At 46.9% G+C, this 26,831-nt stretch overlaps 1 protein-coding gene across 1 annotated transcript in view; it reads left to right on the top strand.

Annotated features, from left to right (window-relative positions):
* The first annotated feature begins 3,986 nt into the window (after window positions 1–3,986).
* Window positions 3,987–26,831, top strand: part of PYGL (glycogen phosphorylase L) — a 63,499-nt gene continuing 40,654 nt past the window's right edge. Inside the window, exons 1-6 of the mRNA XM_081019344.1 lie at window positions 3,987–4,144; window positions 7,365–7,609; window positions 17,021–17,122; window positions 19,244–19,322; window positions 20,690–20,793; window positions 25,159–25,290. Coding sequence (XP_080875470.1) covers window positions 7,367–7,609; window positions 17,021–17,122; window positions 19,244–19,322; window positions 20,690–20,793; window positions 25,159–25,290 — 660 coding nt within the window. The 5' untranslated portion in view covers window positions 3,987–4,144; window positions 7,365–7,366. The remainder of the gene's footprint in view (window positions 4,145–7,364; window positions 7,610–17,020; window positions 17,123–19,243; window positions 19,323–20,689; window positions 20,794–25,158; window positions 25,291–26,831) is intronic.

Here is a 26,831-nt window from a genome sequence, read left to right as displayed (position 1 = left end):
CACACACATTTCCCCTTCATTTTTGGAAGGGAAAAAGTGCATCCTATAGAGCGAAAAATACGATAAGTAGGTCGCTTTGAGCTCCTTGGAGGAAAGATATAATTTTGAAACAAACAAACCACACAATGCATTCCCAGTTCAATCTCCAGGCAGGGAGGGGAATGCCTCTCTCTGTGAAATCCTGGGGAGCTGTTGCCAGTCCGTGCAGGCATTATGGGGCTAGAAGGACCACTGGGTCCTGCTCACTAGAAGGCAGCATCTTGTCTTCCTCTCTGACTTCCTTCCTGCAGCAAACCCCGGCTTCAACATCCGATTCCCCCCCAGCAACCGTAATGCAGGAAGCTACACAGAGCGATGGCTTCAGGATGGATTGATATCAGGTCTATATTCAGTTGCAGCCAGGCGGGTGGCCCTCCTCCTGCAGCTCCTTTGCCCTCCAATGTGATGAGAGCCAATGTGGTGTAGTGGTTAAGAGCGGTGGACTCGTAATCTGGTGAACCGGGTTCGCTTCCCCGCTCCTCCACATGCAGCTGCTGGGTGACCTTGACTTCTCTGAAGTCTCTCAGCCCCACTCACCTCACAGAGTGTTTGTTGTGGGGAGGAAGGGAAAGGAGGTTGTGAGCCGCTTTGAGACTCCTTAGGGTAGTGATAAAGCGGGATATCAAATCCAAACTCCTCTTCTTCTTCTCTTCCTCTGAGGTGCAGCATCAGGGAAGCTCATTTCTCCTGTCGCCTCTAATATCACGGGCCTCATCCAACCCTCTCAAGCAGAATTAAGCAGGCCCTGACTGCAACGCCATTTGCCTCACCTGTGATTCCCAGGAACTCGGAGGCACACTGTCTCTGACAGCGAGAGAAAACGTGGTAGCCATTGATGGCCTCCCTCTTCATCAATTTGTCTAATCCTCTATGAAAGTCATCCAAATCAGTGGCCATCACTGCCTCCTGAGGGAGTCATTGTTATTATTTTATTATTTATATTATTATTATTATTATTTAAATTTTTATGCAATATTTTTTGAAAAATCACAAAATACATAAAAAGCAAGAACGAAAACAAACCAATAATTTCACCCCGCCCTTCCATAACACATTTAAAAGTGTACAGGACAGAGCTTTCCAAATTTTTCATCTTGGTGACACACTTTGTAGACATGCATCAATTCGCGACACAGTAAATCAGTTTTACTAGTTTGTGCTTAGACTAACCTTGTGAAGAATATAGAGAACATAAAGATTTGATGGATTATGAAAGAACCTAAGGAAGGGAAATGATTGAAGAACAGATGTAAAGGCAAGTAAGATAACGAAGAGTGGAATGCAGTGGAAGACTTTTATAATATTTTAAATAGGATTTATATATTGTAATGTTTGAAGCATGAATTTGGTAATATTATTGATTATGAAAAGTATTTTTTGCTTTTGTCTTTTCTCTCTATTTTTTTTTTTTTTTAGTTTGCATTTTGGAAAACATGTATATAAATGTGTTTACAGTGTTATGTATTGTTCTTTGTTTCTCTTTCTCTTTCTTTTCTTGTAAAATTCTATAAAAATTAATAATTAAAAAACACACACCCTTTCCAGCCCTGGAAGGAGCACACGGAGCGTTTGTGCGACACACCTACACACGGCAGCCGACACACGGCCAGTCTGGAGAGCTCTGGTATAGGATGTTAATCAGACCAAAGCCTGCTTTTTTCACCTGATGCCTAAGGGTATATGATAAAGACACCAGCCAAACCTCCCTGGGGAGAGCATTGCACAAACAGGGAACCACTGTTTAAAAGGCCCATTCTCAAGTTCCCATGCTCTGGAGCTTTTGTAGAGGGGAGGGTCACGCGAACTAAGGGCCTCAGAAGATGATTGCAGGGTCCAGATGAGTTCATATGGGGAGAGGTGGTGCTTGAAGTATCACAGGCTTGAGCCATTTAAGGCACTGTAAGTCAAAACCAGCACTTTGCACTGGGCCTGGAAACTAACTGGTAGCCTGTGCAGTTGGGCCAGGATAGGCGTAAGATGCTCAAACTGTCTTGCCCCAGTGAGCCACCAAATTCTGCACCAGCTGAAGTTTCCGAATCGTCTTCAGAAGCAGGCCTATGAATAATGTGTTGCAGTAATCTAACCTAGAGGTTATCAGAGCATCTGGTACACAGGCTGAGACCCTCCCTGCCCGTGGACTACAGTGGTGCCTCACAAGACGAAATTAATTCGTTCCGCGAGTTCTTTCGTCTTGCGAGTTTTTTCATCTTGCGAAGCACGGTTTCAATTTTTCCAAAAAAATCTTCAAAAACCTCAAAAAAGGCTACCACACCGCGTGCTATGAGTTGTTCCCTGAAGTCAAGTCACAACTGCACCTCTTCAAGCAATGCACCCTGTATTTCTGTAACGGATTTAAGAAAAAGGAAACAAACTTGCAAGACGTTTCCGTCTTGCGAAGCAAGCCCATAGGGAAATTCGTCTCGCGAAGCAACTCAAAAAACAAAAAACTCTTTCGTCTTGCGAGTTTTTCGTCTTGAGAGGCATTCGTCTTGCGAGGTACCACTGTACAACTAATTCAAAATGCGGCAGCTAGACTGGTGACTGGGAGCGGCCGCCGCTCTTTGTTCTCTTTGACATCTGGTGGGAGGGTGTTCCACAGGGTGGGTGCCACTACCGAGAAGGCCCTCTACCTGGTTCCCTGTAACTTGGCTTCTTGCAGTGAGGGAACTGCCAGAAGGCCCTCGGAGCTGGACCTCAAGTGTCTGGGCTGAATGATGGGGGTGGAGATGCTCCTTCAGGTATACTGAACCGAGGCGGTTTAGGGCTTTAAAGGTCAGCACCAACACTTTGAATTGTGCTCGGAAACGTACTGGGAGTCAGTGTAGTTCTTTCAAGTCCGGTGTTATACAGTCTTGGCAGCTGCTCCCAGTCACCAGTCTAGCTGCCACATTCTGGATTAGTTGTAGTTTCCGGGTCACCTTCAAAGGTAGCCCCACATAGAGCACATTGCAGTAGTCCAAGCAGGAGATAACCAGAGCATGCACCACTCAGGCGAGACAGTCTGCGGGCAGGTAGGGTCTCATCCTGTGTACCAGATGGAGCTGATAAACAGCTGCCCTGGACACAGAATTGACCTGCACCTCCATGGACAGCTGCGAGTCCAGAATGACTCCCAGGCTGCGCACCTGGTCCTTCAGGGGCACAGTTGCCCCATTCAGGACCAGAGAGTCCTCCACACAGATTGAAACAGATTAGAACTAGTTCAACTGTGAATGCCCTGACTTTGCTGGTATTCCGCTTCATAGGATGTCTGCCGGTTCTTGCATAATGAGAGAGGGAGAAAAACGTTTCTCATCCATCCAAGATGGATGGAAACTTGTCCTCTTGAATCCGAACAATTTATTGAAGGTGGCGGGTGGGAAAGGAAGAGGAACCCTTGCAACTGCCTACCGATGAGCTCTTATCCTTTTGCAAGCAGCTTCCGCCCCGCACCCTTCCTCACCGTGCAATATTTAAATGCATATTTTAACCACGGACGTTTCTCCCCCAACGCTTTCCCACGGTGCCGTGTCACTGCGTCTTTTAATCCAGACGCCCTAAACGCCATGCGTGCAAATCGCTTAGTAACCTAAATCTTGCACGGAGCTGGTTCACCAACGAACCAATAGCTTTGCCTATTCAGATGTAAGGCCCTTTGAGCTCAATGGGGCTTACTCTCGGGTAAAGAGGGGGTGAGGGCCGCCGATTTCCGCTTCACGTCCCTGCCTGCCTGCCTGCCCGCCCTGCCCTCGGGGCCTGGCAAACTCCTGGCTGCGCCTGCCATCCCTCCTGCAACCGGAGCAACGCCAAAGCGGCTGGGGAGGGAAGAAGGAGCACCGCGGGAGGGGCGGCAGCCAGTCCGGAGCCCGATCCCGCCCCGCTTCCCCATTCCAGGGCTGCGCTGCTCCGCCCGCCCCTTCGGGCAAGAAAACTTCCCTGTCCAGCGATTAGGAGGCGGGGTCCCGGGGCTAACAGGCGTCCGCCTCGGCCAATGGCAGCCTATAAAAAGAGGGGCGGGGGCGGGCCTTGGCTCTTTCCGGGAAAGATCCTCGAAGCGCCTTTGCGCAACACCGAACCCCGAAAAGAGAGGGGACACCATCCTCCGACGCCCCGGGATCCAGCGCAGGTAAATGCTTCGCGATGGGCGACACCTGTCGCTGCGCTTGTCCTGCTTGGCGTAGCTCCCTGGGGGGCAGGAAGCAAGGGAAAGTCCTACAGGACACGCCCCAGGGGAGAAAGTTTTGGGGGCATTTGGGGACGGGGAGGGTGCCCCCCCTGTCCCTCGCAAGTAAGCGCGCAAGGGGAGAAAGGGGAGCGGTCCGGGTGGGCGCTGCTGCAAACGGTGCGTAAAAGCGCACAGGGTAGAAGCGAGGTAAGCGGTTGGCTCTGAACTTTCTCGGGTGCAAGGAGGCACTTCCTTGGGGTGGAGGGGGACCCCCCCACTCATGCGCGCACCTCGAATCTTCCAGCCCCTTCTGAGGGGGGTCAACTTTCTTCAAGGATGTTTTGCCTCCCCCCCCCCACTCCCCACGGAAGAGTGGAAGGGAAGAGTGCAGGCGGTTCTGTTTAAGTGATTTTCCTTGCCTGCCAGGCAAAAAACCCACAGTTCACACGTGACTCTGAAAGAGGCGTGTTGCACTTCTGAGGTCCGCAAGAGGAGTGTGAACCCTTCCGTCGGATGCGCGTTCTCTGGGGGGAAAGAGCCCCTCATCCGTTTTAAAGGTCTCAATCTTTCCCCCATAGAGGCAGCTCAGAAGTGACGCTGCGCTTCCGTGCACGCACTGACTTGCCGGAGAGTAAGCCTCATAGAACGCAGTGGGAGTTAATTCGGAGTAAGCGTGCTTAGATTTGGGGCTACACAGTGCAATCCCATGTATGCTTACTCGCGAGCAAATGAGGTCTCCTTCTGAGTAAAAATGCCTCTGCATAGGGTGTTATTTCTGCCACCGACCCTCTCTGACCCAAGAGTGGGGCTTTTCCCAGGACCAGTTAAACTCATTGATTTTGGACCTTCTCAAACCCGAGGCCTGAATTGCTTTGGGGATCTCTACATTGGTGTCTTGTCCCACTGATCACGGTCTTTAGATTGGAAAGGGACTGAATTTGACTTTTCTGCATCAAGAGGCAGTGTGGTGTAATGGTTAGACTAGGACCTGGGAGAGACCAGGGTTCAGATCCCTACCCAGACATGAAACTCACTGGGTGACCTTGGGCCAGACCTCTCAGCCTAGCTACCCCACAGGGCTGTTGCAAGGATTAAATGAGGCTACCACCAAAGGATCTACACCAGAGAGAAGCTTTATGAATGTTTGGACTGCAAGCAATAAATAAATTTATTTATTCTCCAGTCTGATGGGAGTTGTAGTCCAAAAATCTGGTGGGCGCTAGGCTGGGGAAGGCTGGTCTGCAGTCAAGCAGGAAACCCATCTTGCTTGCATGGTGGACTTTTGATTTGAAAACTGCCCCACTGTTGCACCCGGGTCCAAAATGCTGGACTAGACGGGCCTTGGGCCTGTTCCAGTAGGCTACTTTGTTACGTTCTCATGTTTGCAAATGGTGTTGCTTGCTACCCTGGACTCCTTTGGGACGAAGGGCAAGATGTAGATTGCAATAACCAAAGCGGAAATAAAATATTCACACTGGGATAGCATGAGACTCTTCAGGGTCTCCGAGTCCCACAGTGGGCAAAAGACTCCTGCATTGCAGGGGGTTGGACTGGATGACCCTCAGGGTCCCTCCCAACTCCAGGATTCTGTGAACTGACCAAAGTCCAAAGGGGTTTGGAGAGAGACGTAGCCCATTGTGCTGCAACCAATTTATCTGGGCTTTCATGAAAGCCCAAATGGGGATCCAGGACTCGACTCGTGTGCAAAAAGGAAGGAGGAAATTGAGGTTCTTTTCTTGCTGTGTTGCTGCCTGGCAACTTCCCCTCTTTCTCAGGCAGAAAAGGTTTTCTCTGTCGTTGTGACTGGCCTGGTTAGCACTGAAGCATGTAATCTGGGTTTGGGCAGAACACTTCAGGCTGCAGTTGAGAGTTCCTATAAAATAATACTCTTCTAGACCCCCTTCTGCCTGATACGAGACTAGGGTCCTGCAGGACTTGATCTCCTTCCGCAGGGCCTGTAAGACAGAGCTATTCCGCCTGGCCTTCAATTTGAATTAGCATGATCCTCTATTCCCTTTTCCCTTTCCTCTTCTATGAAGAAACCCTTTCTGGGACCCCACATTTAAATTCTTCCCTGGTCTCCTTGCTGGCCCTGGTAGGACCAACTTGGCCAGTTAGCCCTGGTGATCACTTGATGTCTGCTGACTGGGTTCCCCTCCCCCAATGACCCCTGAGTTTTTGAATTTTATTGATATTGATGCTGCATTTTCTGTTGTGTTTTATGCTGTTGTTAAGTCGCATTTTAATCATTGTTTTATATTTGCTGTTAGCCGCCCTGAGCCCGGTTTTTAAATAATTAAAAAATAAAAAATATTTTTATTATTATATGACTTGCTAGCTGCCTAGGTACAGGGTGAATGGGTGTTTATTTGTAAGAGTATTCCATCATGTAAGCCTGCATTTGCAATCTGAGGTGGTGCACCCCAAGCTCTGATTTCCCACCTTTGCAACCCCAATATGCACCTTTGCAAACCCGGTTGCCAATGCAGTGTTTGCAATAACTGACGTCGGCTCCCTCCCCCGGTTTCCAGCCCCCCCCATCTCCTGCACCTCTCATAGAAGCGCGCCACTCAACCTGAACCCACAGGATGCCAAAAAAAAAAGTGAAACTTACGTAATTTTGTAATTTAAGTTTAGGAACTTAATTGGAGAGTTAACATCGAGATGTGGAAATATCGACGAAAGGCAGGATTGAGACTTGGACATGCTTCAAGGTTCAGACTATGGGAAGTCGTACAATTAATAATTACAATTCGGAAGATAATTTGACCTTTTTTATTTTAGTTTTGTTGGATTATGATTTGATATGTTAATTGGATGTCTTTTATTTGGAAAATTAATAAAAATGATCTAACAAAAAAAAAAAAAAGGAATTTAAACGCCAGCCCAAACCCCTAATTCCACCTGTGTCCAGGAAAGGGGCAGTCTCCCAGCTGCTTCTTTCAGAGCTGAGCTCACTTTTAAACCAAACTCCTCCTCTTCCTCCCTTGATTCAGTCGCTTCTCAGCCCCACAGAGGGAGGCAGAACAGGAGGGAGGCTGGCCTGAACAGGAAAGGGCTGTACCCGGTTGCTGGCCGGGAGCTCTAGAGTTCAGTGCCTTCCCGGCCGCTCGCTCTCTCTTGGCGGCTGGGCCGTACTGTGTGAAGGGCACCCAGCGCTGTCGCCTCCTTCCTCCGACAGCCATGTCTCGCCCTCTGACGGACCAGGAGAAGCGCAAGCAGATCAGCATCCGTGGCATCGTTGGCGTGGAGAACGTGGCGGAGCTGAAGAAAGGCTTCAACCGGCACCTCCACTTCACCCTGGTCAAAGACCGCAATGTGGCCACCCATCGCGACTACTACTTTGCCCTGGCCCACACCGTCCGCGATCACCTGGTGGGCAGGTGGATCCGCACACAGCAGTACTACTACGAGAAGGACCCCAAGGTGAGACATGCGGGGCAAGCCAGAAAGCGGCTCTTATTGCTGTTTTGACACAGTTGAGCTGTGGAACTCCTTGCCACAGTAGGCAGTGATGACCACCAACCTGAACTAACGTTGGCCTGGTGTCCAGCAGCCTCTTGCTTAGCTGGTCCATCAGGACTCAGATTTCTATTTATGATTTGGTTAAATTGTGGATCATTCCATAGTTTATATAACATGCTTTTGATTGCTAGCAGGCCTTTGTTTCTTGAACAGGTGAGATACATATTTTCAAAATAAGCAGGGGCAAAGTTCCCATGCTGAAAAATCAAGGAGTTCCAGGACCTAACTTCTTTAAATTATCGTACATGGAAATTGCCTTGGCGCGGTGATTTAGAAGGTGATTAATAAATCGGCAGTGGGTCCGTGCAGGTGTGTAAATCACCCCTTGACTGCTTCTTGAAGACTCTCACCTGGCAGTGTTAGGTGTGGTCCTTGGGAAAACAGACAGGCTTGCAGTGGTGATGGATGTGCCGTCCTTGGTTGAATTGCAAGAGCCACATGCCTTTGAATGCCGCCACTCCTCAAGGGGGAAATGCGATGTTCCCAGGTGAAACCAGCGCCATTGTTCCAGCAAGGGCGAGGTCCGAGATCAGGGTGTTCTGCTTGGCAATGTGTGTGGCAGGACAAAAAGGTGCCCTGCAAGGCTGTCCTCCTGTTGCTTTTGGGGACCTGGCTATATATGCACACATGACACAGTTGTGCAACATGTGCCTTGTGTAATGCCTCTAACACAAATAAGTGGGATGTCTTCAGCACCCTGGTCTCTCTCCCTACTCGGACACTGACAGTCTCTTAGGCAGGGAACTTGAGTTCTTGACCCAGGCCTCTTATCACTCACCTTTCAGGCTAGTTTCCACATTTTGTTGTTGTTTAGTCATTTAGTCGTGTCCGACTCTTCGTGACCCCCTGGACCAGAGCACGCCAGGCACTCCTGTCTTCCACTGCCTCCCGCACTTTGGTCAAACTCATGCTGGTAGCTTCAAGAACACTGTCCAACCATCTCGTCCTCTGTCGTCCCCTTCTCCTTGTGCCCTCCATCTTTCCCAACATCAGGGTCTTTTCCAGGGAGTCTTCTCTTCTCATGAGGTGGCCAAAGTCTTGGAGCCTCAGCTTCAGGATCTGTCCTTCCAGTGAGCACTCAGGGCTGATTTCCTTAAGAATGGATAGGTTTGATCTTCTTGCAGTCCATGGGACTCTCAAGAGTCTCCTCCAGCACCAGAATTCAAAAGCATCCATTCTTCGGCGATCAGCCTTCTTGATGGTCCAGCTCTCACTTCCATACATCACCACTGGGAAAACCATAGCTTGAACTATACGGACCTTTGTTGGCAAGGTGATGTCTCTGCTTTTTAAGAAGCTGTCTAGGTTTGCACATTTTTATGTGCACTTTTTGTGAATGCCTCCATGCTTGAGGGTGCTGGTTGGACGGCTGCCTCACAAAATGCGGGTTTTGAAGGATGGCTGGGTTTAAGTTGGAGGCTTGGAGGCAGCAGTGCTTCGGACTCTCAGTTGCTGGAAATCCCAGGAGCAGAGAACTGTTCTTATGCTTTGCTGGTTTCTGTTGGGAGACTGCCATCAGAATGGGTGGAGGGAGGCAGGGAGATACAGAGAACCTCCTCCGATTCTGAGAAGCAGCTTCTCGTCTGGCAGTAGGGAAAGCCACACCTTCAGCAGAGCAGAGGGGGAAAGAGGTAGCCGGGTGGAGGGAAGGCTCAAAGATGCTACTGAGATCCCAAGCGCCTCACCTAGCACGGCCGGCCAGGAGGCACACACCACCGTCCTGCTTGCGCAGAGGGGTGAAACAGAAGGAGGGGAGGCGGAGATTTGGGTTGTCCAAGTTCTTATGTTGGGGGGGAAGCAGGAAGGGGCCACTCCCGGAATCTGCAAGTGACTAAGACGGACATGAACTTTGTGGTCCTGCACTGTAAATAGTTTGCACAAATAAAAACCTGCGAAAGACAGGTTTGGAGCAACCACCTCACCACCTGACAGTTTCCCATGGGGGCATCTGGTTGGCAACCATCAGACTAGGATGTTGGACTAAATGGGGCACTAGAAGGGCAAATTAGTTGGTTTCTCTTTCAATTGCAAACCGAATTGCAGAAGTCTACTTTATTTATTTCTCTTTTCATTCTATTGTTATTATTATTCCTCCCTCCCTTTGCTTTTGCTTTGTTTAGTTTTGCTCTGTTTTCCTTTTCCACCTAGATAGCTCAGTTGGTTAGAGCATGGTGCTCACAATGGCAAGGTTGCAGGTTCGATCCCTGTAAGGGACAGCTGCATATTCCTGCATTGCAGGGGGTTGGACTAGATCAGGTAGATCCCTGGCTGATCTGGCAGATCGTGGGATTCTTATTGTGTACAAAAAGTTACCGGGGGGGGGGGGGAGCTAAAAAAAACCCTCTGTGCAATCTTCCCCCAAAAAACCTCAGCAACTCTGGCCAATCCACCCACCCCACGCACGCTCCTCTTTGTCGACGAAAGACAGGATTGAGACTTGGACATGCTTCAAGGTTCAGACTATGGGAAGTCGTACAATTAATAATTACAATTCGGAAGATAATTTGACATTTTTTATTTTAGTTTTGTTGGATTATGATTTGATATGTTAATTGGATGTCTTTTATTTGGAAAATTAATAAAAATGATCTAACAAAAAAAATAACGGGTAGATCACTGCCAGTTTTTTAATACCGGGAGCAGATCACAGTCTCTTGGGAGTTGAACATGCCTAGATTAGATGATCCTCAGGGTACCTTCCGAAATAAAAAAATTAAGTATATATATATATATATATATATATATATATATATATACATATACATATATATATATATACACATAAATGTACCAACCAAGCACATACATAGATATGTGGACCACATGTCTGGAGCAGCACAGGAAGACCGTCCTGAAACCAATTTGACTTATTACATTTTGACTCCCAAGCTGACCAAATGTTTTCTCTGCAAGGAGGGAGGGGGTGAGGGAACCTTCCCATTCTCTCAGGAATTGGGGAATCACCATCTCAAAGGAATGGGCAGACTACCAGGAAAGGCAATCAGATAAGGCATTCTCAGATAACCTGGCAGAGAGGAGATAAACAACGCACTCAGATTTCTGTTGTAGACCGCCTTTTCTGTGATGTAGGTATGATGTTTGTAGGGGGCGGTCTTGGGTTACACCCCTCCTGTGATGTATGTATGATGTATGGAGGGGTGGTCTTGAGCTCCAGGGCGGGGAATTTAAAATGTCTATATAAGGGCAGCCACACTTTGGTTCTGGGTCCTCCTCTGTCCTCCTGCGTGTGAGGGGAGCACCCTGTTGCAACAGATCAATAAAGATCAGGCTTACTAGCTGCTTTGCTTCTCAATATTCTCTGGTTGGCCTCTGTTATTTTCTCTGACCGATGGAGAACCTACAAAGGACTCTTTAAGGGCTCTTGTGTCCCCCATAAGGGAATAAGGGCAGATTTTGTTTACAACTCTTCCAACCCTACAATTCTCCTTGCATTTGATGCCCTCTACTCTGGGTCAATTAGGACGCAGGTGGCGCTGTGGGTTAAACCACAGAGCCTAGGACTTGCCAATCAGAAGGTCGGCGGTTCGAATCTCCCGTTGCTCGGTCCCTGCTCCTGCCAACCTAGCAGTTCAAAAGCACATCAAAGTGCAAGTAGATAAATAGGTACTGCTCTGGCAGGAAGGTAAACGGCGTTTCTGTGCGCTGCTCTGGTTCGCCAGAAGCAGCTTAGTCCTGCTGGCCACATGACCCGGAAGCTGTATGCCTGTTCCCTCGGCCAACAAAGTGAGATGGGCGCCGCAACCCCAGAGTCGGCCACGACTGGACCTAATGGTCAGGGGTCCCTTTACCTTTTACTCTGGGTCAATGAGGGTAGGCACATGAAGGTGATAGATGGTTGAAGAAAGAATGAATGAGAGACAGAAGGGAAGATCTCCCAGGGTGGGAGTCTGAGAGGAGAAAGGGAAGCTCCCAGGTGAGCTACCTTTGCGTGAGACCTTGCTTTTCTCTCTTTTTTTAAAAAAAATAATATTTATTACTTTTCCAAAAATTTAAACACTAAAAAGACAATACAATGCAATACATTAAACTAACATTACAAAACAAAAACAATAAATCAAACAATTTCATTATCCCATCTTTCATTCACTTATTTCCACGACCTCCTCACACCTCCCTTTTTGTATTCCACTTCTGTTAATTATTTCAGCAATTCCTTTCCATCTTCCTCTGTTTTCTATCCTATAATTATCTTAACTCATTCTAACCTTATTTTTCCTTTAATACTCTATTAATCCATTTATACTTAATTCCTTATAACGTTTCTACTAAAGCCATATAACTTCCTTCCTTTTCTCTTTCTGCTTCTCTTTTTGTTTAGATTACCTTGTTTTCATGGTATCTCATTATGACAAAAGCCTTAATGAAAATGCTATGCCCAAAAAAAGCACAAAAAGTGAAAACGGAATAGAATTTCTTCTCCCTCCCAACTTGTGGATTTCATGGTGGTGAGGACTGATCCTGGCTTATTAGCAGAATCCATGCCTTGCACCCAGAAGGTCTCAAATTCAATCCCTGCCTTCTCCAGCTTTGAAAGATACGCTTCTTAATAGGGCTGGAAGAGACCTTGTCACTGCCAATCCTGAAAAGCGATAGGCTGAAAAGCAGATCTAAATCCAGCGTGGAATAGCTGGTTGCCCTACTCGAATTGGATTGACTTAACCATCTCTTCAGTCAGGTTTTGGACTGTTAACGGCCTTTAATGTAGAGCTTTAGCCTGGTAGATTAAGGAGTAATCCCATTTGTGACATCAGTCGGAAGTCCTTTCTCAAGTGAGGTGGACAGGCTCTCTGCTGAGACAGCTTTGCTCCTAATCTGCCCTTTCTCCAGCTCCCATCTTTGATTCGGTGCTTCATCCTAGAGACTTTCAGAACCACCGTCCACCCTGCCTCTCATTTTAACTTTAGAAAAGTCCTGTCTTGCCTCATCGGATGGGACCCAGAGGTGACCCTTGAGCCACCATTTATAGCTCACATCAGGTGCCAGGGTGTGAAATAATAATAATAATAATAATAATAATTAATAATTTTTTATTTATACCCCGCCCTTCCCGGTTCAAAAACCGGGCTCGGGGTGGCTAGCAACAAATTTAAAACACTTAATTATAAAAGCAGCATAAAATACAATATAAAAACATGAATCACAATAAAATTCAAAAATCAATTTAGGGGAAATAAGCATTAGATAATCCCCAGGGCTAGCTGGATGAATTGGTCCTACTTGGGCCAGCGAGGGGGTCAGGGGAGAATTAGCTGTGGGGTCTCAGAGCAGGTAATCTTCATAAAAGGGGAGGGGGAGGGAAGGGAAATAAAAGATCAGGCTGAATTCAAATTAAAGTCCAGGCGGAATAGCTCTGTCTTACAGGCCCAACAGAAGGAGGTTAAATCCTGCAGGGCCCTGGTCTCATGGGACAGAGTATTGCACCAGGTCGGAGCCATCACTGAAAAGGCCCTGGCCCTGTTGGAGGATAGTCTGACTTCCTTAGGGCCCGAGACCTCTAAAGTATGGTTGTTCATGGACCTTAAGGTCCTCTGCAGGGCATACCAGGAGAGCCAGACCCATAGATATGAGGGCCCTAAGCCACAAAGGGCTTTAAGATGGAGCAAGCTTGCTTTCTGCTGCTCCAGAGGGTGGGAACCGAACCGACAGATCCAAATCGCAAGAAAGAAAATTCTGACTGAAACTTTCTGATGGCAAGAGCAATTTGCCAGTGGAACAGACTCCCTCATAAAGGGGTGGGTGCTATTTCCTTGTAGGTTTTTCAACAGAAGTTGACTTCCCATTGGCCAGGCATTCTTAGGCTGTGATTCCTGTAATTAGGGGGTTGGACTAATGACCCCTGGGTTTCCCTTTCAACTCTGTGATTCTTTCCAAAATGAGCTGTGCTTTGCAGCAAAGGGTAAAGGGAAAGGGATGCGGGTGGCGCTGTGGTCTAAACCACTGAGCCTCTTACGCTTGCCGATCAGAAGGTTGGCGGTTCGAATCCCCACAACGGGGTGAGCTCCCATTGCTCTGTCCCAGCTCCTGCCAACCTAGCAGTTTGAAAGCACACCAGTGCAAGTAGATAAATAGGTACCACTGCGGCAGGAAGGCAAATGGCTTTTCCATGCGCTCTAGTTTCTGTCACGGTGTCCCGTTGCACCAAAAGCTGTTTAGTCCTGCTGGCCACATGACCCAGAAAGCTGTCTGTGGACAAAGGCCGGCTCCCTCGGCCTGAAAGCGAGAAGAGCGCCGCAACCCCAGAGTCGCCTTTGACTGGACTTAACTGTCCAGGGGTCCTTTCCCTTCCCTTCCCTTCCCTTTACCTTTACAGCAAAGGGTTTGCTCACACTGGGAACTGGGACCAGAGCTGTCCTGATGAGCCCCAAACTCTTGCAGGAGTAGAAATCCTCTTAAAAGCTTGCACAGCTAAATTATTTGATTTTGGCCCTGCTTTCTCATGCAAATGCTCCTCACAGATGACAAAACCAATGAAATATAATAGTGGTACCTCGGGTTAAGTACTTAATTCATTCCAGAGGTCCATTCTTAACCTGAAACTGTTCTTAACCTGAAGCACCACTTTAGCTAATGGGGCCTCCTGCTGCCACCGCGCCGCCGGAGCACGATTTCTGTTCTCATCCTGAAGCAAAGTTCTTAACCTGAAGCACTATTTCTGGGTTAGCGGAGTCTGTAACCTGAAACGTATGTAACTCGAGGTACCACTGTAATGAAAATTGCCCCAAACCACCTGATAAGCGTTGGAGAAGTGACGATCAGAGGCAGGGATAAGCCTATGAATTTTAACAGGCTATATTTTAGCACTGAATGTTTCCTCCTGACTTGAATAGGGATGTGGGTGGCGCTGTGGGTTAAACCACAGAGCCTAGGACTTGCCGATCAGAAGGTCGGCGGTTCGAATCCCCATGACGGGGTGAGCTCCCGCTGCTCAGTCCCTGCTCCTGCCAACCTAGCAGTTTGAAAGCACGTAGATAAATAGGTACCGCTCAGGCGGGAAGGTCAACAGCGTTTCCATGTGCTGCTCTGGTTCACCAGAAGCGGCTTAGTCATGCTGGCCACATGACCTGGAAGTTGTACGCCGGCTCCCTCGGCCAGTAAAGCGAGATGAGCGCCGCAACCCCAGAGTCGGCCACGACTGGACCTAATGGTCAGGGGTCCCTTTACCTGTGTTTCCTCCTGACTTGAATACCAGTGATTTCTGTGGACTCTCTTTTCTGAGCAGTGGATGTTCCACAGGGTTTAGACATAGGGTGCCTTCTAAGATTTGTTCTGTTTACGACTATCCAAGCAGAGCAAATAAATCACCCCTACGGCAGGCAGAAAAACTACCTGCATCAAGGCAGGTTTATTTATGTATGCCTTTTTTTGTGGTTACTGTACACAAAGCGGGTTCATACCAGATAAAAACACAGAATTCAGGTCTCCCAGGAGACCTGCGTGTCTCAAGGCACGTCACACCTGCAACTTCCTTCCCTCCCCAAATGGCAGACCTGGCCCTGGATAGATCCCCGGCCCCTGTCTCCCAGAGCTGTCATTTTCTTTCTTTTTTCTCCCCCCCCCCCCTTTTAAAAATTATTATGTTTATTGCAAAACATACAACACAAACAGACAAAAACAATACCACAATGACAACTAAACATTAATTGACTACACTTCATTTAACATCACACATACTTTTGACTTCCAAATCACCTCGTCGTGCCTTCTAAATAATCTTAACCTGTACGCACTTCCTGTTATATCTATTACATATCAAGAAAAATTTTTACTTTTATGATTTTCTTTAATATGCAAGATTCAGTCTATACCTGTCAGGAGAATTGCATTTTCACAATATTGTTTTAAATATTATTTCAATATTGTCCATACTTTGTTCACTTTCTGATTTGAGTTTCCTCTTATTCTCCCTGTCATTTTTGCAAGTTCCAGGTATTCTATCGTCTTCACCTGTCGGTCAAGCTTTATAGGAATTAAGTCAAATTTCCAATTTTTTGCTACCAGAATTCTGGCTGCCGTGGTTGCAAACATAAAGATGGTTCTAAAGCTTTTTTGGATTTCAGTGGACATAATGCCTAACAGAAAGGCTTCTGGGGGTTTTTTTGGGAAGGAGAGCTGTCATTTTTAAGGCTTCAGTCATCTTTATTTTGTTAAAGGTGGCTGACCGTCGTTTGCACCAATCGTGCTGGGGCCAAACTCAAAACGGTGATATCCTAACCCGGCCATTTGGCTCTGGAGATGGTTGCTGCATGTTGGGCAACGAGATTGTTTGCTCACCAATGTACAAACCGTGACGGAATGGAGTAAGTTTGGTGGGGGAAATGTTCCTGGAATGCGAAGCACATGTCTGGCAGAGAATGAATTGCGTCAAATTGATCCTTGCTGGTGGCTTGTGGTTTGTCTAGGTCTGCCGGCTCTTCTCTTCTCCTTCCCTTTATAATACAGTCTCCATGGTTTGCTGAATGTAGCTTTCCCAAAGCAAAGGAAAGATTGGGCTCTGATTAATAGAATACACACGAGGCTTGACCAGCAAGACTCTGGGAGGAGTGCCAATAATAATTCCTCTCCACCCCTCGGCCCAGGTCATTTTATTCACAAAAGAACTTTTTACACAGTGTTTGTAAGAACCAATCAGATTTCCTCTGAGCATTTCAAAAACCCCACGTGGGACAAAGTCAAAAGTTAAAACTGTTGTTGTTTAGTCGTGTCCGACTCCTCATGACCCCCTGGACCAGAGCACACCAGGCACTCCTGTCTTCCACTGCCTCCCGCAGTTTAGTCAAACTCATGCTGGTAGCTTCAAGAACACTGTCCAACCATCTTGTCCTCTGTCGTCCCCTTCTCCTTGTGCCCTCCATCTTTGCCAACATCAGGGTCTTTTCCAGGGAGTCTTCTCTTCTCATGAGGTGGCTGAAGTCTTGGAGCCTCAGCTTCAGGATCTGTCCTTCCAGTGAGCACTCAGGGCTGATTTCCTTCAGAATGGATGCGTTTGATCTTCTTGCAGTCCATGGGACTCTCAAGAGTTTCCTCCAGCATCATAATTCAAAAGCATCAATTCTTTGGCGATCAGCATTCTTTGTGGTCCAGCTCTCACTTCCACGCAGTGAAAAGACCATAGCTTTAACTATACGGACCTTTGTTGGCAAGGTCCAACTACAAAGAAACAATTTCCTACTTGAGCATGCATAGTAGTCCAGAGTAAATAAAATAGGAGTAAAAGGAGGAATAAAATTGGGTTCAAACTCCAGCTTCTCCAATCCTGGCAAGTTGCAATGACCATTTCTTCTTCGTTTCCAGAGAGTTTACTACCTTTCCTTGGAGTTCTACATGGGCCGGACTCTGCAGAACACCATGATAAACCTGGGATTGCAGAACGCCTGCGATGAGGCAATTTATCAGGTAAGGGGGGGGGAGGGGGGACTACTGCAATGCGCTCTACGCGGGGCTACCTTTGAAGGTGACCCGGAAACTGCAACTACTCCAGAATGCAGCAGCCAGACTGGTGACTGGGAGCGGGCGCCGAGACCACATAACTCCAGTCTTGAAAGACCTACATTGGCTCCCAGTACATTTCCGAGCACAATTCAAAGTGTTGGTGATGACCTTCAAAGCCCTAAATGACCTCAGTCCAGTATATCTGAAGGAGAGTCTCCACCCCCATCGTTCAGCCTGGACACTGAGATCCAGCGCCGAGGGCCTTCTGGCGGTTCCCTCCCTGTGAGAAGTGAGGTTACAGGGAACCAGGCAGAGGGCCTTCTCGGTAGTGGCGCCCACCCTGTGGAACGCCCTCCCAGCAGATGTCAAGGCAATAAACAACTATTTTATTTTTAAAAGATAACTGAAGGTGGCCCTTTTTAGGGAAGTTTTTAATGTCTGATTCTGTGTTGTTTTTAATACAGTCATACCTCGGGTTAAAGTTGCTTCAGGTTGAGCGTTTTCAGGCTATGCTCCGCGGCAACCTGGAAGTAACGGAACGCGTTACTTCCGGGTTTTGCCGCATGCACAGACGCTCAAAATGATGTCATGTGCAGAAGCGGCGAATCGCGACCCGCAGACGTGGGTTGTGTTCTCTTCAGGATGTGAATGGGGATCTGGAATGGATCCCGTTTGTATCCAGAGGTACCACTGTAATAATAGGTTTGTGAGGGGGGAAAAAATTATTATTATTATTATTATTATTATTATTATTATTATTATTGGCAGCAGCAGCCGCCAATCTGACTGAGTTGTCCCAGCCACTCTGGGCAGCTTCTAACAAATTAAAACACAGTATAACGTCAGACGTTGAAAACTTCCCTATACAGAGCTGCCTTCAAATGTCTTCTAAAAGTCAGTTAGTTGTTTATTTCCTTGAGATCTGACGGGTGGGCATTCCACAGGGCGAGCGCCACTACCAAGAAGGCCCTCTGCCTGGTTCCCGGTAGCTTCACGTCTCACATTGAGGTAACTGCCAGAAGGCCCTTGGAGCTGGACCTCAGTGTCCGGACTTCATTTCTTTGGCAAATGAGCCAGTATGGGAAGCGATTCCAGAAAGCCGGTAGCTTGGACGCTCCTGCCTTGGAGCGGAAAGGGTGCCGGACTTGGGAGACCAGGGTTTGAATCCCTACACTGGCAGACGAAAGTTGCGTCTCAAATGTCAGGCCGTCTTTAACATGGGCTGGCGCAGATGTAAGCTTCTGAAGTTGGTGCTTGTTCCCAGGTCAGAATCGAGAGGAGAAAGAGTAATTTGAAACCACTGAGAAGTGAAATAAATTTATCGCCTTACGGATCTGGTCATGGGATGGAGTCGAGCAAGTCTGAGCCTCTTCCTAGAAGCTCCTGGTTTTGCAAATCCGTTGGCAAGTCGGATCTGCCCCTGAACACCCGTTCACACAATGTTTCCCCCCTTGTGTGCGCACACAGAAGTGATTCCTCCCCCCCTTTTAAAAATAAAACTAATTCTGGAAGCGACAGCCGGTAGTACAAGACTCTGAAAACTTAGAAGCGCCAGGCAGGGGAACTTGGCTGAATTTCCCAGAGGCTTGGTTGCCTCCTATTTGCCGTTAGATTTATTTCCGTTAATGGCCCACGGCTGATCTAAACGGTGCCTAAATCACTTGCACCCTCCCAGAACAAATTGTGCAGTTGTGTTGTGTAACAGGCCTCAGCCTGCCTGCTGCAAAAAACGTCTGATTTTGACAGTTGGGCCACCTTCCGTTCCCATTTTTGTAGGGGTGTGTGTTTTGTGGGGCTTCACTTATGCTTGAAACACAACTCTTTGCACAGAGGTGGTGTGGTTTAGTGGTTAGAGTTTTGGGCCAGGACCTGGGAGAACCGGGTTCAAATCCTTCACTTGGGGATGAAGCTCATTGGGTGACCTTGGGGGCAATCATCACTACCTCTCAGCCTAACCTACCTTGCAAGGTTGTTGTGGGGGTTAAATGAGATGGGGGGGGGGAACCGTGTATGCTGCCTTAAGCACCTTGGAGTAAAATGTGGGCTATAACTGAAATAAATAAATCTCTATATGTGGCTCTTTAGCTGGGGCTGGACATTGAAGAACTAGAGGAGATTGAAGAAGATGCCGGCCTGGGCAATGGAGGCCTTGGCAGACTTGCAGGTAAGTGAGGAACCATAGAAGTTGTAGAGTTGGAAGGGACCCCCAGCGGTCATCTAGTCCAACCCCTGCTATGCAGGAATGTTAGCTGAAAGAATCCCTGAGACTTTGACATCCAAGCTCCATTGAAAGCATTATGCTACCATTTTAAGCAGTCAGGACCCCTCCCCACAAGCAATTCTGGGAACTGTAGTTCATTAAGAGCGCTGAGAGGTGTTAAGAGATTCATATTCCCCTGGGAGAGCCACAATTCCCAGTGTTCCCTCTTCGGAGGGATCGATTGCTAAACCACTCTGGGAATTATAGTTCTGGGAGGGGCGTACAAGATTTCTCTCGGCAGCCTCCACAAACTACAGTTTCCAGAATTATTTGAGGGGAGCCGTGATTGTTTGAAGTGGTATCGTGGTGCTTTCAATGTGTGTTGTGAAGGTGGCCAGCCCGTAACTTCTCAAAACTCATCTCTGCTTCAGCTAGTGAGCGCCTTGAAGCCCGGGTTCAAATGAGAAAACACGGGTGTGAATCACGAGGCCATTTCCAATCGTGCATAGGAAACTAATCTGAGCAAAAATGAACCGTCTTTCTTGGTTCAGAAATACCAGATTTTCTTGGCGCCAGTTCACAAGGACTCCGTTAATTTATGAAACAATATTTATTTATTTTATATGTTTTGTAAAATTTACACACCTCTTGATTGTAGGGGGGCCTCAAAGCGGTTTCCAAAAAATATAAACCAATAAGATTATGACTTTTTGAAAAATCAAAACCATAATTTAAACCATGCAAAGAGTTAAAGCCACAAAAGACTAAAAGAAATTAAAATTCTTACAAGTTTTCTGAACATTTGAGTAAGGTAAGGTAAAGGGGCCCCTGACCATTAGGTCCAGTCGTGACTGACTCGGGTTGCGGCGCTCATCTCGCTTTATTGGCCGAGGGAACCGGCATACAGCTTCCGGGTCATTATTAAGCCGCTTCTGGTGAACCAGAGCAGCGCACAGAAACGCCGTTTACCTTCTCGCCGGAGCGGTACCTATTTATCTACTTTGCACTTGTCTCTGCTCCTGCCAACCTAGCAGTTCAAAAGCACACCAGTGCGAGTAGATAAATAGGTACCGCTCCGGCGGGAAGGTAAATGGCGTTTCTGTGCACTCTGGTTTCCGTCACGGTGTTCTGTTACGCCAGAAATGGTTTAGTCCTCCTGGCCACATAACCCGGAAAGCTGTCTGCGGACAAACGCCGGCTCCCTCGGCCTGAAAGCGAGATGAGCGCCGCAACCCCATAGTCTCCTTTGATTGGACTTAACCGTCCAGGGGTCCTTTACCTTTACCTTTTTGTGGTTGGAACTGAGCCCAGCCCTGCCTCTCCTTCCACAGCCTGCTTCCTCGATTCGATGGCCACCCTTGGGCTCGCCGCCTACGGTTATGGGATACGCTATGAGTACGGCATATTCAACCAGAAGATCAGAGACGGATGGCAGGTAACCTCGAAGCCTAAATGTGTATGATATGAAGCACGGCACAGTTTATACCACTGTGTTGTGCAAGAAAAGACAGCCTACATTGCTATTGGTGAAGGAAGTGCGCAATATATTTTATTGTGTGCACGTATCTCGGAGTTTACTCACAAGCTTCCTAGCTTGCATTGTGGCGAAATGCTTTCATGAACTTTGCGCATAAGTGGGCATAGGTGCGCATGAGCTTTCCCCAGCCTGGCGCATTCCAGAAGTTTTGGATTATGGCGCCTGTCAGTCAACTGATTGATTGATTGATTGATTGGTTGATTGGTTTTCACATATTACATTACAAAAGCCAACACCATTTCCTCCCCATCCCCCCATACATTTATATTTCCTCAATATTATTCTTTTTCTCCTTCCTCCCACTTCCCTCCGCCCCCACTCAATTTCCTCCACATTCTACAATTTACAATAATCTTTGCATTCTACAGTCTTCTCAAATCAGTCTTGTCAAATCATTCCTTACTAATTTTTCTTCCATCCAGTACTTCACATTTTAATCTAGGCATATTAGCATATCTTTTTTTGAGCAATATTTTGCCATATATTCATCAAAACATTTCCACTCCTTTTTTAATTTTTGATTTGACTGATTTCTTATTATAGCAGTTAATTTTGCCAAAATTAAATATTCATTTAGTTTACAAATCCATTCCTCCTTTGTGGGTGTAGTTTGTGACTTCCACCTAGCAGCAATCACTATTCTAGCAGCTGTACTTGCATATAGAAACCCCCCCCCCCGGGGTATCTTTTCATCTATCAATCCAAGGAGATATGTCTCTGGTTTCTTTGTTATTGATATTTTCAACATCTTCTTTAGTTCTTCATGTACTACTATCCAAAATTTCTTAATTTCCTCACACCTCCACCACATATGTATTGTTCCTATTTCTCCCCCACATCTCCAACAGAGGTTGGATTTCAATTTATATATCTTTGCCAACTTAACTGGCGTTAAGTACCACCTATAGAACATCTTTACAAAATTTTCTTTTAATTCTATACGAGGCAGTAAATCGTATTGTGGCTCCTGTCAGTCTTAGCCAACATGGCTGAGTTGTAGAATTAATCATAAGAGTTGGAAGAGACCTCGAGGGTCATCCAGTCCAACCCCCTGCAACGCAGGAATATGCAGCTGTACCTTCGGGGCATCAAACCTGCAACTTTGGCGTTATCAGTCTCTAACCAGCTGAGCTATCCAGGCTGTAGTCCAAAACAAGTGGAGGCCACCAGGTTTATTTATTTTGAAGGATGACAAAGCCTTTTGATATTTTAAGAGCGGAAGAAGAGACTGCTGGATCAGACCTGCGGCCCATCTAGTCCAGCCTCCTGTTCTCACAGTGGCCAACCAGATGCCTGTGGGAAACCTTCAAGCAGGATTCGATCACAAGAGCCCTCTCCCCTCCTGCGGTTTCCAGCAGCTGCTGTTCAGAGACATTTACTGCCTCTGACCGTGGACGCAGAGCCTAGCCATTGCGGCTAGTAGCCACCAACTGCCCTCTCCTCCTCCCTGAATTCGTCTAATCCTCTCTTAAAGCCATTCAAGTTGGTGGCCATCACTTTCTCCTGTGGCAATGAGTTCCATAGTTCAGTGATGTGCTGCATGAAGGACTTTTATCTGCCCTGAATCTTCCAATGTTCACCTGCATAGTTTCATCAGCTTCTACCGTGTCACCGTTTAATCGTCTCTTTTCTAAGATCAAAAGTCCCGAATGCTGAAACCTTTCCTCTCTCTTCCCTTGATAATTTTGGTTTCCCTTTCCTGAAAAACCTTCCCAACTCTATATCATCCTTTTTAGGCTGTGAACTCTCTCTCTCTCTCTCTCTCTCTCTCTCTCTCTCTCTCTCTCTGTGTGTGTGTGTGTGTGTCTGGTAAATAGTTGTAGGGACTCCTCCTGTTTCTTTCAAAGGCTTCCAGGGAGTAGGCTGGGACAATGATTAACAGAAAATAATCTGGCAAACTGATAACTGGAGTTCAGGGAGGAGATCACAGACTAGATGTGCATAGGCTAATTTACCTTGGATTGATAAGAGTGACTTCCCTGGGCTAGGTCTCAAAGTGGGGGCAGAGAGGGGAGAGGGGCCCATTGCATCACCTCCAAACACGCTCAAGGGAATCTTCAGTGCAAAGGGCAATTAGCTCTCATTGGGCTAGTACAGAGGAAAGAGCTCTGGGATTCTTCCTTTAGGTGTAAATTTCTGCCTTTTCATGTGCTGGGAAGTCCCAGCAAGTTCAGGGATCTGAGCCAACTTTTCTTGGCAGGATTTTGGCACACGGTTACGCCCTTCCGGGAGGCTCTGTGACGCCCTAAACAATGTGTATAACAAGGTTCAGGAAAAGCCTTAGATGACTTCAGCTCTGGCCAGCAGAAGGAGAGAGCTCCAGGTTCTTCTGTAATAATAATTATAATTATAATTATAATTATAATTATAATTATATAATTATAATTATAATTATAATTTTATTTATACCCCGCCCTTCCCGGTTTGAAAACCGGGCTCAGGGCGGCTAACAACAATTTTAAAACACTTTAAAACACTTAATTATAAAAGCAGTATAAAAACATGAATAACAATAAAAATAAAAAATCAGTTAGATAATCCCCAGGGTTAGCTGGCTGAATTGGTCCTACTTGGGCCAGCGAGGGGGTCAGGGGAGAATTAGCTGTGGGGTCTTAGAGCAGGGGATCTTCATAAAAGGGGAGAGGGAGGGAAGAGAAGGGAAGAGAAGGGAGATAAAAGATCAGGCTGAATTCAAATTAAAGTCCAGGCGGAATAGTTCTGTCTTACAGGCCCAACAGAAGGAGGTTAAATCCTGAAGGGCCCTGGTCTCATGGGACAGAGCATGCACCAGGTCGGAGCCATCCCTGAGAAGGCCCTGGCCCTGGTGGAGGATAGTCTGACTTCCTTAAGGCCCGGGACCTCTAAACTATGGTTATTCATGGACCTTAAGGTCCTCTGCGGGGCAGACCAGGAGAGGCGGTCCCGTAGATACGAGGGCCCTAAGCAAGGTTTGTTGAGGTTTTATTGCTGTGAGCCACTCTTAACTTGCACTCAAGTTGCATATGCGCATAGAATAAAACTCCCTATCCTAAAGATGCCACAGTTTCTGCTGGTCCTCATTCCAAGGAAACAAAACCTGGGGGAGCACCTGCAACCTCTTGCGTGCTTCACTTTTGCTTCCAACCCACCCCCTTTCACCCTTCGCACAGCACCCCATCCATAGCTGTCCACTTACAGATTTGAAAATAAGGGACCAGCAGCCTCGAAAATAAGGGACCAGCAGCCTCGAAAATAAGGGATTTTAGTCAACCAGCAGCCAAACGAAGCCTCAAGTGGTGGTTCCCACAGCGCAGCAACCCGGCAAAGGGGATGCAGCAAGGGAAACCACCGTCACCTCTCCACTGGGAAGCGCTGAGCAAAGGCGAGTCCCCAGCAATGCGGCCGATTTGATTGGCACAAGGCATGCAAACTCCACCCCCCCAGTCGTTCTTAGACTCCTTATTGGGTGAGCAACACAGCCAAGCAACACAGTTGGAGCCTCCCTCCTCCCTGGCCGGCAGGGAGGGAGGGAGAGGAGCTGCTTCCTTTGAAACCCGGGAAATTTAAGGGACATCATCAATAAGGGACAGCAGCGGGACACGGCACTGGGATAAGGGACTTTCCCACCAAATAAGGGACAGTTGACAGCTATGACCCCATCCCTTTGGGTCTTTTGTTCTCCTTGTCACCCTCTGCTTATGGGCAAAAGCTGCATGTATGAATGAGACCGGGTCTGAACTGTTTACCAGCATTGCCAAACATGTAGTCCTCAGTTCCTTGCCAATTCCCTCCCCAATTTTTTTTACATACTTGTTGTACAAATTGCTAGAAAACTAGAGTTTGAAGGGGGTGGTGAAGATGAACGAAGAATAGGTTGGTCTGCCTTAAAGAACTCCAAGCAAAACCAAATCGGCAGGGAACCTTTTTCTTGAAACTTGCCTTGTGATAGTTACTAACCTGCTAGTTTTAAAGGGAAGGTGGGATATATTTTGGGAGGATAAGAATGGCGGTCATGATTTCAAAAATGCTTGATTATTCACATGTTGTTATCAGTCCTCTTACTGTATAAAATGTTATGAGAACATTTCTTTAAACTCCAAGCTTAACCAAACACTGGGCGTGAATTTAGAGGTCATATAACACTAACTCTAAAGGAGTCTGTTCCATATGTGTTTTCGTGCGTAACTCTTCCTCTGTACTGTATTGTCATTTCCGTGAATGACACTGATTTTGACATGGTATTGTCTGGTTCTCATGCTCATCCTGATAGTTTTCTCTTTCTAGGTGGAGGAAGCTGATGATTGGCTAAGACACGGGAACCCCTGGGAGAAAGCCCGGCCAGAATACATGCTTCCCATTCATTTTTATGGAAGGGTGGAGCACACCCAGACCGGCGTGAGATGGATTGACACCCAGGTACTGGGAGACGGGGCACCTCCATGGTCTTGCTTGTGGGGAGGGAGGAAGTTCAACTCCCCATAGCCAAAAAGGTTACAGTGGTGCCTCGCAAGACGAAATTAATTCGTTCTGCGAGTTTTGTCGTCTTGCGAAGCACGGTGTCGGGAAAGTTTTGGAAAAGCTTCAGAAATCACCAAAGTCTTTAAAAACCTCAAAAAAGGCTACCACACTGCGTGCTATGAGTTGCTCCTCGAAGTTAAGTCGCAACTGTATTAAGAAAAAGGAAACAAACTTGCAAGACGTTTCCGTCTTGCGAAGCAAGCCCATAGGGAAAATCCTCTTGCGAAGCAGCTCAAAAAACAAAAAACCCTTTCGTCTAGCGAGTTTTTTGTCTTGCGAGGCATTCGTCTTGCGAGGTACCACTGTACTGGGTGGTCTTATTTGCCTCACCCAGTAGGGAAGGGGGATAGATTGGGTTCCATTTCTGTTTTAATGGGAAACAACCTGATTTGTACTTCTTGAACCAATACAGTGGTACCTTGATTCCCAAACGCTGAAAACCCGGAAATAAGTGTTTTGGTTTTCGAACGTTTTCAAACATCCGATGCGGCTGTTGGCTATTGTTTCCCCAATCAGAAGCTGCACCTTGCTTTTCAAACATTTCGGAAGTCAAACGGACTTCTGGAACAGATTAAGTTTGACGGTTTTGTTTTTGCTGTTTTGCGTTTTTGTTTTTGAGGCTTTTTCGGTTAATTTGTTTTTGTGACTGTGTGGAACCCAGTTCAACTACTGATTGATTGATTGATTGATTGATTGACTGACTGCAGAAATGGATAAAAACCCCTCATCCAAACAATGACCATCATCAGTACGGATAAGAAAAAATAATATCATCTACAATACCATCTTATTTATTTTATAATACAGTACATTGATTATTGCTTTCATTTTATGGATCAATGGTCTCATTAGATAGTAAAATTCAGGTTAAATTGCTGTTTTAGGGGTTGTTTTTAAAAGTCTGGAACGGATTAATCCGTTTTGCATTACTTTCTATGAGGAAAGCGTGCCTTGGTTTTGGAACGCTTTGGTTTTGGAATGGACTTCCGGAACGGATTAATTTTGAGAACCAAGGTACCACTGTAATGTGATTTTCATTCGAAATTTGCCCTGAATTTTGCAGTGCCACTGTTTAACCAAATAATGTGTGCAAGAGCTTGCATAGATCAGTGAAAGTAACACATAAACACACATTATACAGTGGTACCTCAGGTTACAGACACTTCAAGTTACAGACGCTTCAGGTTACAGACTTCGCTAACCCAGAAATAGTCCCTCGGGTTAAGAACTTTGCTTCAGGATGAGAACAGAAATCGCGCAGCAGCGGCAGCAGGAAGCCCCATTAGCTAAAGTGGTGCTTCAGGTTAAGAACAGTTTCAGGTTAAGAACAGACCTCCAGAATGAATTAAGTTCTTAACCTGAAGTACCACTTTGCAAATGTGTGTGTGTAGGGAGAAATTCATACTGAAATGGCTGATGGGTTTCCATGAGGACTTTTT

The sequence above is a fragment of the Podarcis pityusensis genome (genome assembly GCF_964106645.2).
Source record: "Podarcis pityusensis genome assembly, chromosome: 1".
Classification (NCBI taxonomy): domain Eukaryota; kingdom Metazoa; phylum Chordata; class Lepidosauria; order Squamata; family Lacertidae; genus Podarcis; species Podarcis pityusensis.
The sequence above is the reverse complement of the archived record's forward strand: the minus strand, read 5'-3'. Positions and strand labels throughout refer to the sequence as shown.